This window comes from Xyrauchen texanus, chromosome 16 (genome assembly GCF_025860055.1).
Source record: "Xyrauchen texanus isolate HMW12.3.18 chromosome 16, RBS_HiC_50CHRs, whole genome shotgun sequence".
Classification (NCBI taxonomy): Eukaryota; Metazoa; Chordata; class Actinopteri; order Cypriniformes; family Catostomidae; genus Xyrauchen; species Xyrauchen texanus.
The window spans coordinates 28,295,024-28,311,096 of NC_068291.1; the positions used below are offsets into that span (position 1 = coordinate 28,295,024).

At 36.2% G+C, this 16,073-nt stretch overlaps 1 protein-coding gene across 2 annotated transcripts in view; it reads right to left on the reverse strand.

The window, feature by feature from the left end:
• stac (SH3 and cysteine rich domain) overlaps positions 1–15,855 on the reverse strand; it is a 57,255-nt gene extending 41,400 nt beyond the window's left edge. For both annotated transcript variants that reach the window (XM_052145793.1, XM_052145792.1), the window contains exons 1-2: positions 15,515–15,855; positions 3,164–3,518 (exon numbers count right to left, since the gene is read on the reverse strand). In XM_052145793.1, coding sequence (XP_052001753.1) covers positions 3,164–3,518; positions 15,515–15,622 — 463 coding nt within the window. In that variant the 5' untranslated portion in view covers positions 15,623–15,855. The remainder of the gene's footprint in view (positions 1–3,163; positions 3,519–15,514) is intronic.
• Positions 15,856–16,073: the final 218 nt, after the last annotated feature.

Sequence of the window (16,073 nt, forward strand, 5' to 3'; positions counted from 1 at the left end):
TGTAGGTTAATAAAAAAAAAAAAAAAAAATACTGTCTCTGTAGTCCTACAAAATTCCCTTGTTTTGAGCGACCCGGCCCGTCCATACAGACACAACATAACATTGACTCAACCAATAGCGAAGTTGGGGCCGGGACTATCTATTTGTTCGATCGACAAAATACCAGGGGCATAATCAGAAAGCTGTTTGAAAATGAATGTTTATTTTTGTAATTCCGTTTGGTGGCACCGATGGCGCAGAAATTACACACATCAGTTTTAAAGGGCCAGTTTCAGTTTCACTTCAGAACCAAAATTTTGATTCTTATCATTTACTCACCCTAATGCCATCCCAGATGTGTATGAATTTATTTCTTCTGATAATAACAAACAAAGATTTTCTGAAGAAGATTTGCTTTTTGGATCTTCAAAGTTTTGATCACCATTCACTTGCATTGTATGGACCGACAGAGCTGAAATATTCTTCTAAAAATCTTCTTTTGTTGTTCAGCAGATGAAAAATATTCATACACATCTGGTATGGCATGAGGGTGAGTAAATGAAGAGAGAATTTTCATTTTTGGGTGAACTATCTCTTTAAGAGAACAATGGAATATACTACCTTTTACAGTGAAGATTAATTTCCCTAAATGTGCAAATAATGTGGCTCTGTCCAAATATTGCTTTGTTTGTTTAAGAATCCTAACCAACCTGATAAAGCAACACTGACTTGAACCAATGGTGTGAATTTGGAGCAGAACTATCTGTTTTACTGACCAATGGTAGATGGGGGGGGAGTATTCATGAAAACTGCTTGAAAACATTTATTATTTAGACAATTCCATTCGGTGACAATAGTGACATAGAAATCACACACTTCAGGTTAAAATCTGAACTGGAAACTATCCACAAAGAGGCAGGTCAGATCTCCCTCTCTCTCTGGCTCAGATAACACATTCAACATGCCAGTGGTCAATGCATATGCAAACATGGAAAACAAAGGCATGTGATCTTGAAAACCCAGTTGAGGCCTCTGATCTGATATCCTGATTTCTGTTCCACCTGTAGAGATATGGGTCAGACACAAGTATACTGATATCTGATCTATCTGTGGAAATTTGGGACAAACAGAGATTTCACGGTTTGTTATTTAGTAAGGATGACTCATTAGTCATAGCCGGCAACTGTAGCTGCAAAAACACATAGAAGAACTACACCCTACTCGCATTTATTTCAGACAGCTGGTGAAATCTTGTAAAATTCATAAAATTCACCTTCCTGCATGGCAGAAATGCTGTGAGATAATGACCCCATAGATCATTCCTAATCTATCTGCTGCTCCAGCTCAGGTTTCTGACCCTGTTTTCTCTACAAATGTCTACAAAGCCATGAAATGCACCATTTGGCCTCTTGATGTCCTTTGCATGAGGATGTGCCAGGGCCAGATCTGGCAACTGCCCTCATTAGTGTGCTCCTCTGAGGGAGTGTGTTAGTGTGGTAAAAAGGTGATGAGGCCTGACAGATCCATATGCCATATACACACATCATACGCACACACGCAGTTACATACAAAAACACTAAACACAAATATAGCACAGTGGCCCCAAAAAGTATTTGGACACATTTGACTCCAAAAAATAGACAAAGTTTGGAAATACTTAAAAATATATACATTTAATTTAATTAGATGATAAAATATCATCCCAAGTAGAATTTGAAAGCGAATGATGCCAGACTTTTTCAATGTTTCAATTTGTTTTACTCACAGACAAAAATATAGCGAGCAGTCAATGTCTTTGACATACATGTTCCATGTGAACAGGTGTTGGTCATATGCCGCATTATTTGCTTAGAACTTCCCGAAAAATAAACAGAACGTAAAATATCAGATAACATTACTTGGTGATTATCTTGAAAACGAGCCCACACACACAAGTAAATGGATCCATAGATAATTAGATAATCCACATGAAGCACAATGTGCACACATCATCTGGTTATCTGGCATCTTTCTATCTGGCTACAAACGCATTCACTTTCCTGGTTCAGATGACAACATCGGAAATGTTATAGCATCATGAAACGTTAAACCAATCGGACTGAGTTCAGATTTCTCCAACCAGAGGTGTTAGACCTCCATATTTGTGCAGAGAGTTATGTGATAAATCACTGTAATTAAATTAGGCCACCAGGAGATGGTGGAAAGTACAAAGACTCAATGATTACTCAAATGGCACAGAATAAAACTCATTCTGTGAAATTTCATTAGTAAAATCATGTCTGCATGCTCCGCAAACCTTTCATCATTGATGTGTTTGCTTGTGTAATTAGTTCTTATGTTCAAATATTATGTTGTATTTGTTTGGAGATATTTGTGGACACTTGGAGATGTTTTTGGACACTAGGATAAATTACTTTTGTAATGCTATAACTTTTGATTTCTTTGTTGTATCAACACAAAATTTGACTCAGTTACATGTGACATGATTGAGAAAACAAAAAACTACCTTATTTACAACCTGAAATATATAATGTAAAATCATAAAAATACAGAAAAAGTAAATTTTTGGCTTAATTTCTTTTTTTTTCAGCAGTTTCTTAGGCTGAGCGTCTCAGAATTTGTCATAATCTATCTCATAAAAAAAATTACAAATTCTATCCACTAGCTGACAACCTCACAAATTGTCCCCGATCAACTGGTCTGGACAGATGCCCCTGCATGGGCGTAAATACTAGAAATCGCAATACCTACCCAGCGTAATATCTGATTTGATTCTGCTGGATTGACCTTTCTAACAATAAATAATACAATTTGAAAACAGTCTTACAAAAACATGTTAAAACACATTTATCAAAAGTTCCCCAGACAGTCTGAATTAGAGAAGAGCTGGGAGATCTAACTGGTAATGTGGCATCACTTTATCAATGTTCATTGCACTCTAAATGGTCAAACCATTTTGTTGTTTTGGTCCAGAGTAGCAAAACAGCATGTGGCGACTGAAAAACAGATGGAGAATGCAATATTCCAGACTATGCTTTCAGGCATCTCATCTATAATCATTATGCTAGGGATCAAAATACTTTCCGCTGTCTAAACAAACTCAGCTTTGTTTGTGCGTTTCAAGTTCCAGTGTAATGAGAGAGTTTAGGTGTTTTGAGTCACTGGATAAAATATGTCCTCTTACCTACAATCATGTGGTTGCAGACATCACAAAAGTGGGGCTTCTTGAAGATGTGCTCTAGAAAGGTGTGTGCATTAGGGTCTGTCTGGCGGGGGGCACGGGATGGAGAACATATTGTGATGGGCAGGTTGCCAGGGATCACAGGGGGCAGCGGAGGGGGGGATGGAGGAAGGGACATCGCTGGAGGGGCTGAGACGGACACGATGAGGGTACTCAGGTGTCCCGTGCTGCTGCTGACATCAGAGAGTAGGTCGCTTTGAAACTTTGCATTCTCAATGGGCCGCTGGAAAAAATTATCAGCACTTTTGCTGCGAAGACTTTTGGTCTTGAAGGACAATGAACGCTTTAACCTCTGCAACTGAAATAAACAAACAAAAAAGGGGTAAAAATACAAAAACAGATTTAACAATATATCTGATTTAGACATATGCTAAGCCTACATTGTAAAAAGATATATTTTGTCAATCAATTTAACATTTCCAACCTGGTCTCATAGAATCACGTTACTATACCAACATTTTGGCAAAATTATTTTTGTGTGGATTGTTTTACATATTGCAGAAGGTTCCAGGTGAAATGAACACTCGAGGCACTACAACAACAAAGACTTTTATTCTCGTTCACTCAAGTCACGAGTAAAATGGCAGATCATCAGTTCATAAAAACATACTTTTCGACCTGTTTCACACACAACACTACATTGTGACCAGTGTTGTGTGTAATCTAATTACAATGTAATTAATTACTGTAATCTAATTAATTTTAGTTATAAAATTAGTGTAACACTTTACATTTCTAATTCTTGAAATCAGATTACAGTTCCTGACTGTCAATTAAGTGAATTACTTTTAATTACTTTAATTGGGTTCCACATATTTCTAAAATAATATTAAATATGTAGAATACATGTAAAACTTGAATTACATTAATATGTACATCTGACAGCTGAGTAAAAAATATAAATATGGTATTACGATGGGTCTCAGGTGACCCGATCACATGTGTTCAGGTGAGAAACATTGCTGTTTACACCTGGTCACTTAAATGCTGTCCTGTGACCACTTGTGTTCGGATTTGGAGGGGAGGGTCTCTGTTTCATGACCACATACATCAATCACTATGTCAGTATGTTAGTGCATGATATTAAATCGCAATAAAGTCAGAAAAGACAAAGAAAATGTCTGTTTTTCCCAGATGCGGTTAAAATTAAATCTAATCTTAAAAGCAACATGGCAAGAAGAATTATTTTAGTTTATTACCTGAATTAAAGGAGCTTCAAATGTTCGTGCTTCTTTTCTGTGTTGTTATCAGACACACTAAAGAAGATCCATGAAGTTTTTTTTATATTTTCTGATCGGATGGCTATTTCATTTGAAAGTTTAAACACTTGTTTTAATGCATCGGTTGATTGACAGGTAAGAAGTGGCGTTTCACTGCTGCTGGAATGCATACAGTATGGATAACTGCTTACGCTTCAAATGTGATGGGGTCACATGCGTTTTTGACCACATTCACAAGTGTTTTTTGTGATCTGAAAAAATGTTAGACCCTGTTTAGACCTGGGCTGACAGCATGTGATCGGAATCGGATCACCCGCAACGCATCTTAATACCAGGTGGAAACGGGGTCAAAGACTTTAAATTGTAATTTGTTGACTGGAAAAACAAAAGCTTTTCTGTGAAAAGTGTTTTAGAAAGTCAAATAAAAGTAATTAGTAATGTGATTAATTTTTCAATGAAGTAATTACTAAAGTCAGTATTCTGATTATAATTTCAGAGTAGAATTAAAGTTATTTGTAGTGAATTACTTTTTTGAGTAATTCACCCAACACTGCTTATGACATCAAAACACTTTTACTATAGTGCACATGTTATATTTTAACGTCTTTGTTACACACCCAACTACATTTACAAGCTTGTTCAAGCATGATTAAATTGTCCAGTTGCTCAGCAGATAGAGTGTTGCACTTGCAGTGAAAAGGACCAGGGTTCATGTGCTGAGGAGCACACGAGTCAACACGTGAGCTGAATGTGTCATAGAAGCACCACAAAATGACATGGTAGCTTCCAGTGCAGGGCAGATTACTTCATAACTGCAATCTCATAATAATTACAAATTACATATCTAAAATTGCAATCAGTAACTTAATCTCTTGGATTATATTTTTTAAGTAATCTAATCTGATTATTTTGAATTACTTTTGGATTACCTCTGACCTGCCTACATCTGATTTTGCATGTATTTGAGCAGAATAATCTATACCGTACTAGTTTGACATAATGTTAATTATATGCATTTAAGAAAACTTACAAAATGTATCCAAATATGATAATTGATATGTTTTTGTGTGTGTGTGTGTGTGTGTGTGTGTTACTCACTATTTTCAGCCAAGATTGCAGAAAAAGATGGTGTGTTTTTTTTTATTCTGTCTTGGCAAACTATTGTCTGCAAGGTTTATTTATTTTTGTTGTCCAGACTTCTAGAATCAATAGCATGTGAAGGTCACTGGATATGATGTAGACATAGTATTTCACAGCTATACATCATCTGTTTTTAGTAATTTGCATAATTATTTGTCATGAGAATGCATGGTCTAATTTCTATCAGCATTTAAAAAGATGAATAAGGGGAATCAATACATTCTGAACAATTTACTGCCATTTTTTTGTTAATATATCATCTTTAAAAAGTAACTGTAATCTGATTATGAGTATTTTAAAATGTAATTTAATCTAATAACAAGTAATTGATTTTGTAATGTATCTTAATTAAGTAATTGATCTGAATATGTCATCCAGATTACATGTAATCTGCTTCTACCCAGCACTGGTTGCTTTAGCAACTGCATGTCACATTTGCTTTTTATGAGCATTAACCTTCAAAACGTAATCTGTATTTCATCTTACATTTGCTTCTTATGACACTATCGATTAGGTTTAGGTTTAAGGTAGGGAGGTTGGTTTTGTTGATTTAAAACTCGATAGAGCATTAACCTAAAAAACAACCCAGGCACATTGTGAAAACATGACTCTATATGCATTTTTGCAAAACTTGTTAAATGTATTTTCAGGTACAGTTCCCCACAGTTTACAGGAGAAATGAACACTAGAGGAGCTACAAAAACTGTGTGTTTTATTGACCTCCACTGAGATCATTATTTTAATGGCTGATTATGACTATAAATAGGCCTACTCATTTTTGTTTCTATTTCTCAGAACCTGTTTTGTTATGATATCGACACACTCAATCTCAAGCACATCTTTTGAAAAACAACACATTTTAATGCTTTATGCAGTTGCTCACCTGATAGGGTGTTGGACATAAAGTCAGAGGACCGTGGATCAAGTCCAGCCATTAACTCAAGCTGACGTGTGACATGTCATAGAAACAGCAGAAAATTATGTGGTTGCTTCAGAAAATGTGCTTTTTCATTTCAATTCTGCATTTTCAAACAATATTTTTTATGTTTAGGCATTGATATGGGTGTCTTTTAACTTCTCATATATATTTTACAACATTAAGGGTTAAATTTAGGTGTTGAATTGGTAAGGATGTCTTTTTTAAACGTCTCATTTATATTTTAAAACACTATTGGTAAGGTTCAGGCAAATGCTTTAGGTTAAGGAGGTATATTTTAAAAACAATACATCTAAAATACACCTTAAACCGCGTCTGAATATGACATAATTTAACTTGCTTTTGGCACCCCAGCTAGACATTTCACTGTAAACCTGAATCCAAACGTGATACACACCACGTAAACTTTTAATTGCAAAAATGTTATTTATATTTACATTTATTCATTTGGCAGACGCTTTTATCCAAAGCGACTTGGATAAAAGTCAGACGCTTTTATCCAAAGCGACTTACAAAAGAGGAAAACATAAGCGAATCATCTTAAGGAGACAGTGGTACGAAAAGTGCCGTACTACAAAGTTTCACTATCATCAGAATAGTATACAATTTAAGTGCAAACATTTTTTTTTGCAGTTTTTTGAAGATGGAGAGTGAGTCAGCTTCCCGGATTGAGTTGGGAAGGTCATTCCACCAACGTTGTATGATGAAACTGAAAGTCCGGGAAAGTGTTTTGGTGCCTCTTTGTTTTGGTGTGACAAGGCGACGTTCCTTAGCTGACCTCAGGCTTCTGGTGGGAACGTAGCTCTGCATAAATGTTTTTAGGTATGCTGGAGCAGACCCAATGACTGTTTTGTATGCCAGCATCAAGGCCTTGAATTTAGTACGTGCATGAACCGGCAGCCAGTGGGGAGAGACAAAGAGTGGTGTAACGTGCTCTCTTTGGTTCATTAAAGACCAGACGTGCTGCTGCATTCTGGATTATTTGGAGAGGTCTAATAGCACACGCAGGAAGGCCTGCAATGAGAGCGTTACAGTAGTCCAGTCTAGTTATGACAAGTGACTGAACGAGCAGTTGAGTGGCATGTACAGAGAGGAAAGGTCTTATTTTCCTGATATTGTAGAGAGTAAATCTACATGATCTTGCAGTCTTTGAGATGTGGTCTGTGAAATTTAGCTCATCATCAATGGTTACCCCTTGATTTCTGACCTTTTTGGAAGGCGAAACTGTAGTTGGACCCAGCTGCACGGTGATGTTGTGTTCAACAGCAGGGTTGGCTGGAAAGACAAGGAGTTCGGTCTTGGCTGGGTTGAGTTGCAGGTGGTGTTATCATGTTCACGTCAATTCCATGAGCCTGGGTTGCAAAAAACCGTCAACTCGATTTTAGCGCCACACAGTGGACATTTACCTTGGAACTGGCCCGTGATAGGTGTAATCAACCAAGGATTATAATTTTGTGATACTTGAACAAGCTTGTAAATGTAGTTGGGTATATAACAAATATGTTAAAATACAGCATGTGCACTATAGTAAAAGTGTTTTGATGTCATAAGCAGTGTTGGGTCGAATAAGCAATGAATATACCACTGAAGGTTTTAACATGGGTACCACTTTGATTTTACTTAAATGTGCAATAAGTAACTTTTGTCTTTGTGTCATCTTGGACTTTCACTGACAGCTTGGATTCAGCATAATTTAAAATCAATAGTTTTCAGTTTTATTAAGTATTCACAATCAGCCATGATTACTTTAATCAATGAGAGAAAGTGTCAAAGAACAGTAAGGTTACTGAGATTAAGCGAGTAGTATTTGGCTGTTCATGTGATTCTAACATGGCAGCCCCCATGTGCGGACCCTCTCCATGTAGAATAAAACATCGTTTATAATGTTACAGACATAATTAGCATTTTCACTTTAATTTGAGTGGTGATGATTTACTACATATATTGCAAAATTACAATGAATGTCTTCAGGAGTTAAACTTTTTTTAATGAGGAAAAAAATACAGAGAGTACCTTTAAAAATGAAATGCAGAAATTAAACTTAAGTTTTATGACATAAATAGCATCCGGGCAGTTGTAGTATGGTAAAAACCTAAACTCTGAGTCGGGGATTTTTGATGCGTGGCAGGTGTTAAATGAGGTGTCATGACATTTGCTAAATTTCTGTTCAAATTTACACCTCACACAACACCCTCCAGAAGATTATATGCTATATGAGAGCCATATGCTTATATGTCTCTCAGGTCATCATGTTAACACAGCTGAACACATAAAATCAACACAAGCAAAGACACTCATCAAAAGCCTTGATGAAAGAGAGAAGAGAAGAGGAAAAGAAAGACAGGATGGGGCTGTCATCTCTCTTGGTATATAACCTCTTTGCTCATTGCACATTACCCATGGTATCAGTCATAAACTGACAGTCCTCTAAATTAGCTGACTACACCCACCAGGACCATCTTTACCTGCTAAAAATGTCCTCTGTGCCCCAGCAACCTGCACTACTTCCACCAGTGCTGTGCACAGGAACATGATGAAAATTTGTATAGAAATTTAATGTGCCCAGTAGTAACAGGTAAGGTTTATGCTTATGGTAAATATGGTAAAGGTATGACAAATCAACAGACAAATGTTTAAGCATTACCTTTTATAGCGCCTCAAATATAAACAAAAAAGAACAAGTGTTTGGTCAAGGATAAATAAACCCAGCGAAATGTGTCGCACAAATTAACAAATGACAGAATGTTTGCATGTGTGTGTGTGACTGTACGGTATGGTGTATGGTCTATTTGGGCAGGACCATGTGACACTGGTTGGCCAACCCTCTCAATTCCACCAATCAGATTAGAAAATCAGTGTACTGTGTTTAGTGATCTGCAGTCCGACTGCATTCCTGTGTATGATGATGACCTATTGATTTCTAATGCCTAGCAGATGTGTGATTGATCGATTCGTGCCTCCCTTTCAGCTTCTATCCATCAGTGCTCATAGTTGACAGTGCACACTGTCAACTAACAAAGTCACTTCCTGACAGCTTTCCCTGTGAATTACATCAAATAAATCACAAAAGTACAAGTGCTATTGGATAAAAATAGACTAATCTTGGTTTCAGGTACTTCCTGGCATTTACAAGGCACTTGATTAGTGGCAGAACCTCCGGTAAACAACAGGCTATCAAGAAAACCATTACCTTCGATCAAGTTACAATTTGCCTGGCAGTTACAAAATAAATTAACAGAACAGGAACACACAAAAAAAGAATGCTGCCTGAGACTACTGCTAAAAATTTACATTTATGTGACTTTGAGAGAACCTAAACTGAAATTACTTGAAGTTACTTGAAATGAATGAACAAGTAACATTACTGTTGATTGAATAAAAAATTTGGATTTTAGGAAAAGAACATGTGACTGGTGCAAGGTACTTTCAAAAAATGTGGTCAGTTCTGCAAGAAAATAAAAAAAATGTCTACATCTAGCTATTAGGAATCAATGTGTGCTCTGCTCTACCCTTAAGGATGACTGAGAGATTGAGCTGATTAAGGTAGGACTTATGTTATATTTTGGCTAGGGATGCATCAGTGTATTGGCTGCCGATATTTATCAGCCAATTATCGACCAAATTAAAACCATCTGCATATCGGTAATAAACATGAAAATGGCAATATGAAAAACCAATGGTAAGTAATAAGTAACACACTGTAAAAACCCACTATGTAGAAGAATTAACACTCATGAGAACGTTTCATATTTATTCTTTCTAGTGTCTCGGAAAAAAAACACCATAAATGGACATGACAGTTGTAAAAGCAGCACTTATATAGGTTACATGATAAGGGAAACCATCCAAAAATGCTTTGAATCAAGCAAACTTTTACTTCTGATATATCGGTATGAAATCCATTAATGCTGCATGATTGACTGAATTAAGATTGAATCGTAATATGGATTTGTGCGATTACTAAACCTTCAAAGATTTTGTTTTAAACTGCAAAAAAAGATGTGCGAAAATTTTACAGAAATACAAAATTTGGTAAAATAAATTACGTATTCCTAAATAAGACAGTGATCTGATCACAAAATACAGTCAACTGCAAAATATCTGTATCTGTATCAGCCAATAGATTTGTTAATATCTAAAATTTTCATATAGGTCCATCCCTCATTTTGGCACAAGACTACTCACTTACTTTAGAGTGAAGGACACGTTTTATTGGGCCTGCTTTACTTGGGACACATTTTTATCTTATGACACAAATGAACAGAAGACACAAGGACGAGAAACACAGACCGAGATTATAATTCACTTTTAGTCTTAGTCCTAAAACTCTTGGACCAGTTCTGTTTGTCAAGCGTTAATGAATATGTTTCACGGGACAGAAAGAACCGGATTCAATTTCAGTAACTGAACTCTGAGATGCTTGATATATTCGCAAATAAAAGCACTCATTCCACTAGAAATTGGTTCAACTAGGGATTCAAACCCCTACAGAATGAACTAATTTCTCTCAAAGAGCCTTTTACTTCTTGGAAATCTGTGCAATGCAATCAGGATTGGAGATTAAATTTTTTTTTTTTTCTTTTGCATTAGAGTCTCCAATTAGCAACTAATGAGTCATATTCTGTTTGGCTCACTATTGCATTATTATTTGGTGATGTATTCCCTTTTGAATTAATGACTAGATATCTTCTCTTACAGAAAAAAAAGGAATAATATAAAAACTAACTTTTGGTACGAATTCTGTTATATGTCTCATCATTTCTTATAATTTACTGAGCTTCTTTTTAAAAAAACTAAAAAAGTTTGGCAGTATCATTACTGGTGACCTGATTAAAAAATGTCCACATGACCACAGTAAATAACACCACATTGTAAGTGATCTCATTGCTCAGAGTAACAGCTCACAGTTAAACACCAATCCTCAAGATCATTCTGATGTGTGGACACAACACTGAACTCATGCTATATCTCAGCACTTACACTCAGCCACATGAAACAGCATTTATGAAGAGGAGGACAACCACAAAACTAAATCTCAATAATGAATTAATTTCTGAATAACTACATAAATGAAACAATATTGTCTTTCAGTACTGAATGTCTAATAAATAAATCCTGATTCAAAGACAATAAATATGCAAAATTCTCAACTGGCATTGCGCTCTAACAGCATTGTGACCTGTCCAACATTTTCAGGCTGAATGTGGAACTCAGGGCCACAGATGACCCAGAAAAACAGATGAGCTCAAACTCAGCACCAATGATGGTGACAAAACACCACCAACTACAACCTTACACATCAGATCTTAAATCAAACACATCAAATCAGACATCAGGGACATACTGAGAGTAGTAAAGCTCAGGGAGGAGGGGAAGAAATGCTGCTCCACAAATCCCTTCTGCAAAGTTAACATTGCACACATTCAACAGATATTCTTCTTATGTGAACATCTTAAAATAAACATTTAAGGTAACACTTCACAATAAGGTTGTATTAGTTAACATGAACTAACAATGAACATTACTTTTACAGCACTTATTAATCTTGGTTAACATTAATTTTAACATATACTATCAAGTTAAAAATTAAAAGATGTATATGTTAACATTAGCATTATGGACTAGTATGAACTAACAATAAACAATTCCCTTTTATAAATGAACATTATAGGGATAGTTCACCCAAAATTGAAAATTATCTGATCATTTGGTCACTTTCATGCCATCCCAGATGTGTATGACTTTCTTTCTGCTGCTGAACACAAACACTTTGTGACCAAAACTTTGAAACTCCAAAAGTCACATAAAGGCACCATAAAAGTAATCCATATGATCCCAGTGGTTTAATATATGTCTTCTGCTGCTGTACAATAATTTTGGGTGAGAAACAGATCAATATTTCAATCCTTTTTAACTATAAAGCTCCACTTTCACTTTCAGAATGTGAAAGTGTAGATTTATAGTAAAAAATACTTAAATCTGTTTCTCACCCACGGCTATCATATTGCATCTGAAGATATTGATTTAAATATGGATTAATTTTATACTGCCTTTATATGATTTTTGGAGCTAGAAAAGTCTGGTCATCCTTCACTTATATTTTATGGACCTACAGAGATGATATATTCTTTTAAAAATCTTCGTTTGACATCAACATCTCGGATGGCATTAGTGTGAGTAATTGATGAGTTAATCTTTATTTTTGGGTGAACTATCCGTTTAATCAATGATTAAATACTCTAATACAGGGGTGCCCAATACATCGATCTCGATCTACCAGTCGATCGCAAAGGCAGTGCTGGTAGATCGCATGAAATTAAAATGTACTTTTGATAAATTTTAATAAAAATAAATATGTCTTTAATTCTTTTAGTTTCTGTCTGACTTGCACTTGACGAGTAAATATTGACCAGGCGAGGTTTTGTTTATTCAGTTGCCATGACAACTAGGTTTGTGCATACGCGCCTTCCAAGGACTTCTGAGAACAGAGCACGAAATTGCGATGCTACTGCCAGGATTAGGCAAAACTGTCTGATTCCATTCAGTGCAAGTCATCAGAATAAGGTAAATGCCCTGGCTATTGTAATCTATTGTGCTGTAGGTGTTTTGGGTTTAGTTTTAAAACTGAATGATATCAACATTGAACATTAATATATATTTTTTTAGTAATTAGAAGATGAATTCCATGTAGGGATGCATGCAGTAGTCCCAACATTTTCTTATTTTAAATGAAACTGTGTTTTTTTTAGTTGGTAGATTTTAATGAGTTGGTCATTTAAAAGTATATCATCGCACAAAAAAGTGTGGGCACCCCTGCTCTAATATAAGTCTATTGTTCATTGTTAGTTTATAACACCTATTGCATTAAAAGTGCACTCAGTAATTATTTCCTCATTAAAAAAGTTCTCCTAAAGACATGAATTGTAATTTTGCAATATAGTAAATCATGACCAATCACATTAAAATTAAGACTCCAGTCATTTCTGTAACCTTATAAAAGGTATATCGTTTTATTCTACATGGAGAGGGTCCGCACATGGGTTGCTGCCATGTTAGAATCACATGAAAGGCCGAATACTTAATCTCAGTAACCTTCCTGTTATTTGATACATTCACTCCTGGTTGACTGTGAATATTACATTTCAACTAGGGGTGTAATTGTTCTCTGTAAAAAAAACTGAACTGTACGGTTCGCTACCTATGATATGAGTAGCATTTGCACAGCGGTTCACCTCAAATTTATTGATGCATCTGGAGCACAAGGTTTTGTGAAGAAAATAAAGCGTCAACTATACAAGTTACAACCTCCGCTAATGCACCTGAATGGATCTGTAAATGGATATGGTCCACCTGTGTTTCAGGTGGGTCAACTTGATGACATCACTGTTCTTCAAGCATAGTGTTTAGTTGAAAATGGCAAGTGGAGAAAAAGAGCCGCTGATAGAGGAGCCCCCTGCATTATTTAGGTCTCCTGTCTGGAAACATTTTCTTTTAGCAGTCTATTGTGCGATGGTCAAAAACATTTACAAAACAGAATCTGTTTGCAGACATCACTCGACACGAGTGCCGTATACTGGTAATACATCGACATATGATCATTTATGCCGGAATCACTGGGGAAAGATAGCACATGGCGCACACAGAGCCTCAGATGAGCCGAAACTACACACACTCCCTTTTGTTTTTAAGCGAGCACTCAGTGCTGATTCGGGCAGGCATAAAACAATAACTAATAACAATAACAAGCAATTGGGATGTTCATTGCCAACTATATGTTTACCTACTCTGTTGATGAAGATGTGGGATTTCCACGTATGATTAAAACACTCGAGCCACGTCACAGAACTCTTCCTGCCCAGGGCCCCTCGCTCCCTCCAGCCTCACACACCCTGCCCTGACGCCCCCACCTCCGGGGACAGCCAGTGGACTCTTTCCTTCGTCTCCATTTTAATAGCTCAAAAAAAAGAGTTCCTTCTATAGTGATGTATAGCTGCTGAATATTAAATGTATGTGCAGCAGAGTTTGAAATGCATTTTATGTAATTGTGCAGGTATGAAGTTAAAATGTTGATTTATTAATTAGAGAAAGGGTTTTTTTAAGTTAAAGACCCTCGCGAAAATTAACCATGGTTTTACTTAAGTAATATCGTAGAAACCATGACTGCTGTCACCATGGTTTTCTTTGAAGAAATCATGATTCTGATACAATTAACCATGGTTTTATTACAGTAATACTGTCGTTTCCATATAGTAACCATGATTATGCTATATATTGTAACCATGACAGTAACCATGTTGGTTTTGTGGTTACTTTGTTTTTACTACAAATACCATAGTTAAACTACGGTTATTGTAAAACAATGATTTTTATTCAGGGCAAACCTGTTGAAGTGTTTGTTACCAATTAGAGTTTTGTTACATTGGATTTGGCAGTAATATTTTTTTTTCATGTACATTGCAAATACCGAACCGTACCGAAACCGTGACCCTAAAACCTTTATACAAGTTGAACCATGATAAATTTGAACAGTTACACCCCTAATGACAATGGCATATGAAATTGAAAAGTATTGATTTTAAATGATTCTGCATCCATGCCGCAAGGTGTCAGTGTAAATCCAAGATGCCACAAAGACAAAAGTTACTGATCGCACCTTTAATTAATGTTCTATTATATAACATTATTGTAAAATCAATCATTCTATTCCCATCGTGTCGTATTATTTTTAGAGTTAGGATGATTTTGGAAAACAAAGCAACAGATGCGCGCATGTAGCTACTGTCCGGGATAGAAGGCGCTCACCTAAATCTTTTGATCATCATAACTGTATGAAAAATAATATTCTCCAACATTTGAGCAGATAAGAAAACCTAACGTGAAACGTGAACAGTACATTACACTAAAAGTGCGAAAGGACGCGTAAATTACGTTCTACACAGAAATCTCTGTCGGTATGCTGTCTATGGTTTCATCTTATATGAGGTGTAAGTGTCAAACCTTGGACTCCTGCTGGCTGACGGATGATGGGGACTGAGGCTCACGCAGCTCATTTTCGTTTTCCTTGCCCATCATGTCGTCCTGAATCATGTTCGCTGGAGGAATCATGTTGGTAACAGTTAAAACACCACAAGATGAACCGTCGGGTATGTCTGGGTACCAGCAGCGCTTACATGTTGAGTTGAGTTTATAGTTAAAAAAACGAATGTGCCAAGAATAAATGGTCTAAATGTACAGTATCGCACCAGATATAAGATATTACTCCTCGTCTATCGACTTTCCATCAGTTTGTACGTAGTATAGTGGAGATGCTGTCTGCTCGTGATAAACTCACTTCATTAGTGTCGGTTATGTTCAGTTGACTGACTGGATCTGACTGTCAGACTGAGAATCAACCAATCAGCACCCGCTAAGGGAGGAGTTCACATCTGATTTATACCCATCCTTTTAAATGGGTCCAATTCTGATTTTAGTGAGCAGACTGGCTGTTCTCACCTCTATTATTAACTTATTCATCCAGAAATTAGTGTAATGGAGGCTAAAAATAAGGTACGATGTT